At 34.7% G+C, this 1,557-nt stretch overlaps 1 protein-coding gene across 1 annotated transcript; it reads right to left on the bottom strand.

Annotated features, from left to right (window-relative positions):
* Window positions 1-58: 58 nt before the first annotated feature.
* Window positions 59-449, bottom strand: EV154DRAFT_567609 (uncharacterized protein; the record flags this gene model as incomplete). The annotated part of the gene is made up of 3 exons (XM_051606029.1): window positions 59-171; window positions 232-354; window positions 416-449. Coding segments are annotated over 3 exons (270 nt in total), but the record flags the coding sequence as incomplete, so codon positions are not given.
* Between the last annotated feature and the right edge of the window lie 1,108 nt (window positions 450-1,557).

Here is a 1,557-nt window from a genome sequence, read left to right as displayed (position 1 = left end):
TTTTTGAATTAGCAGTTAAAATACAAGTGTCTATCTTTACCCTGTAAGAACACATTACCTCTGGTGTCATTTTATCATATCTAGCAGGAATCCCATGAGAGGAAGCATTACGTTCTAAAGCATCTGTATCCTTGTTTCTAACCCAATGACGAGACATGGTCATGTCAAAATCTAACCTTTTTATCTCAGTCACCTTTTTTCTTTTTTTTTTGGGGATGTGCCAAAACTTACCACTGATAAAATGAAGATTCTTTCTGCCATCTTGAAGGATCTTTTGTAACTTTTCAGTAGTCTTGTCCACATTGTGAATACGAACCGTAGGGTTCAATAAAAGTCGTTCGACTAACCCGAATGCTGTTAAGTAAGATATATGTATATATATAAACAAGCTTCACTTTTGTGTTCCAATGTTTACCTAATGTTGCTGCTTGTTGTAAATGTTTCGACATGATGTAAAAATAATAAAAGAACAAAGAATAAAAAAAAAAAAAAAAAAAAAAAAACTAGTTTATAAAGTTATCATGCCGGCCCTGAATTTTAAAATGGACTCGAAATATTAAACAACAGCAACTGTACAAAGACATCATTTATTTCACTAAACCACAATTGATTTGTTTGGGGGCAAGTGTAATCCACTAAAACTGCATAAAATCCCAATGATAGGATGCTCCTTCTCTCACCACATAATTTTTTTTTTTTTTGTGAAATGTGATTTAAATCAAACGGATATGTACTCACTGTAAAATAGATGGTTCTCATGTTAATTACAGCAATGGCTGTGTCAAATAACCGTAATACGTAAACTTTTATCTTGAGATAAGTTATCATATACTTTGTATCACTCCTCTCCCGTCTTTTTCTTAGTGTATCATGATCCATGTGTTTATTAGTAGCATCATAAATTAAAGTAAATAGCCACTACTCATGGGAAAAAAGGTCTATACAGTTTGTGTTCAGCTGTCATTTTTTAGTCATTCTAATCACTTGATTACATGCATATAATTTCATGCTCTTATCCGCGGCATCCATTTCCAATTTATCAACTGTCGAATAACTAAGATCAGTTCCAACCAAAAGTAACTCAATGGTGAGTATGCAAAAAATCTCATTGAATATGAGCATACAAAAGCTCCACCTTCTCTGACAAAAGACAGTTTTATAGTGTTCACTGTTTTAATCAAATTTTTTTAATGTGAGAACAACACTTTTTCTTTTATTTTCGCAGTAAGGATCGTATTTTAGAGACAAATGGTGTCTTTGTGATATACTTATGCTCCAAGTAATACACGGGAAGAGTCAATGATAATCCCTAAACAGAGCAAGCATTGTAATTTTTTTATAGTGGCACACGCTTAATACACAGCAAACGCGCTTAATACTTGCTGACTGGGACGGCTTTGTAGTGGTGTCCCACCCGGTAAGAGTCTTCCCCACCTGCTTCAATTACCAAGGCCCCCAGCCACAAACCAACCGCGCTGTCGACATTCTTACGTCAAGCGAAAGCTGCACATGAGGCTTCTCCACTTTGATGTATAATGCAGTTTAATAAAGAAAAAC

The sequence above is a fragment of the Mucor mucedo genome (genome assembly GCF_025094135.1).
Source record: "Mucor mucedo strain NRRL 3635 chromosome Unknown EV154scaffold_107, whole genome shotgun sequence".
In the NCBI taxonomy this organism is placed as follows: domain Eukaryota; kingdom Fungi; phylum Mucoromycota; class Mucoromycetes; order Mucorales; family Mucoraceae; genus Mucor; species Mucor mucedo.
This window is presented reverse-complemented; position numbering and strand designations above follow the sequence as displayed.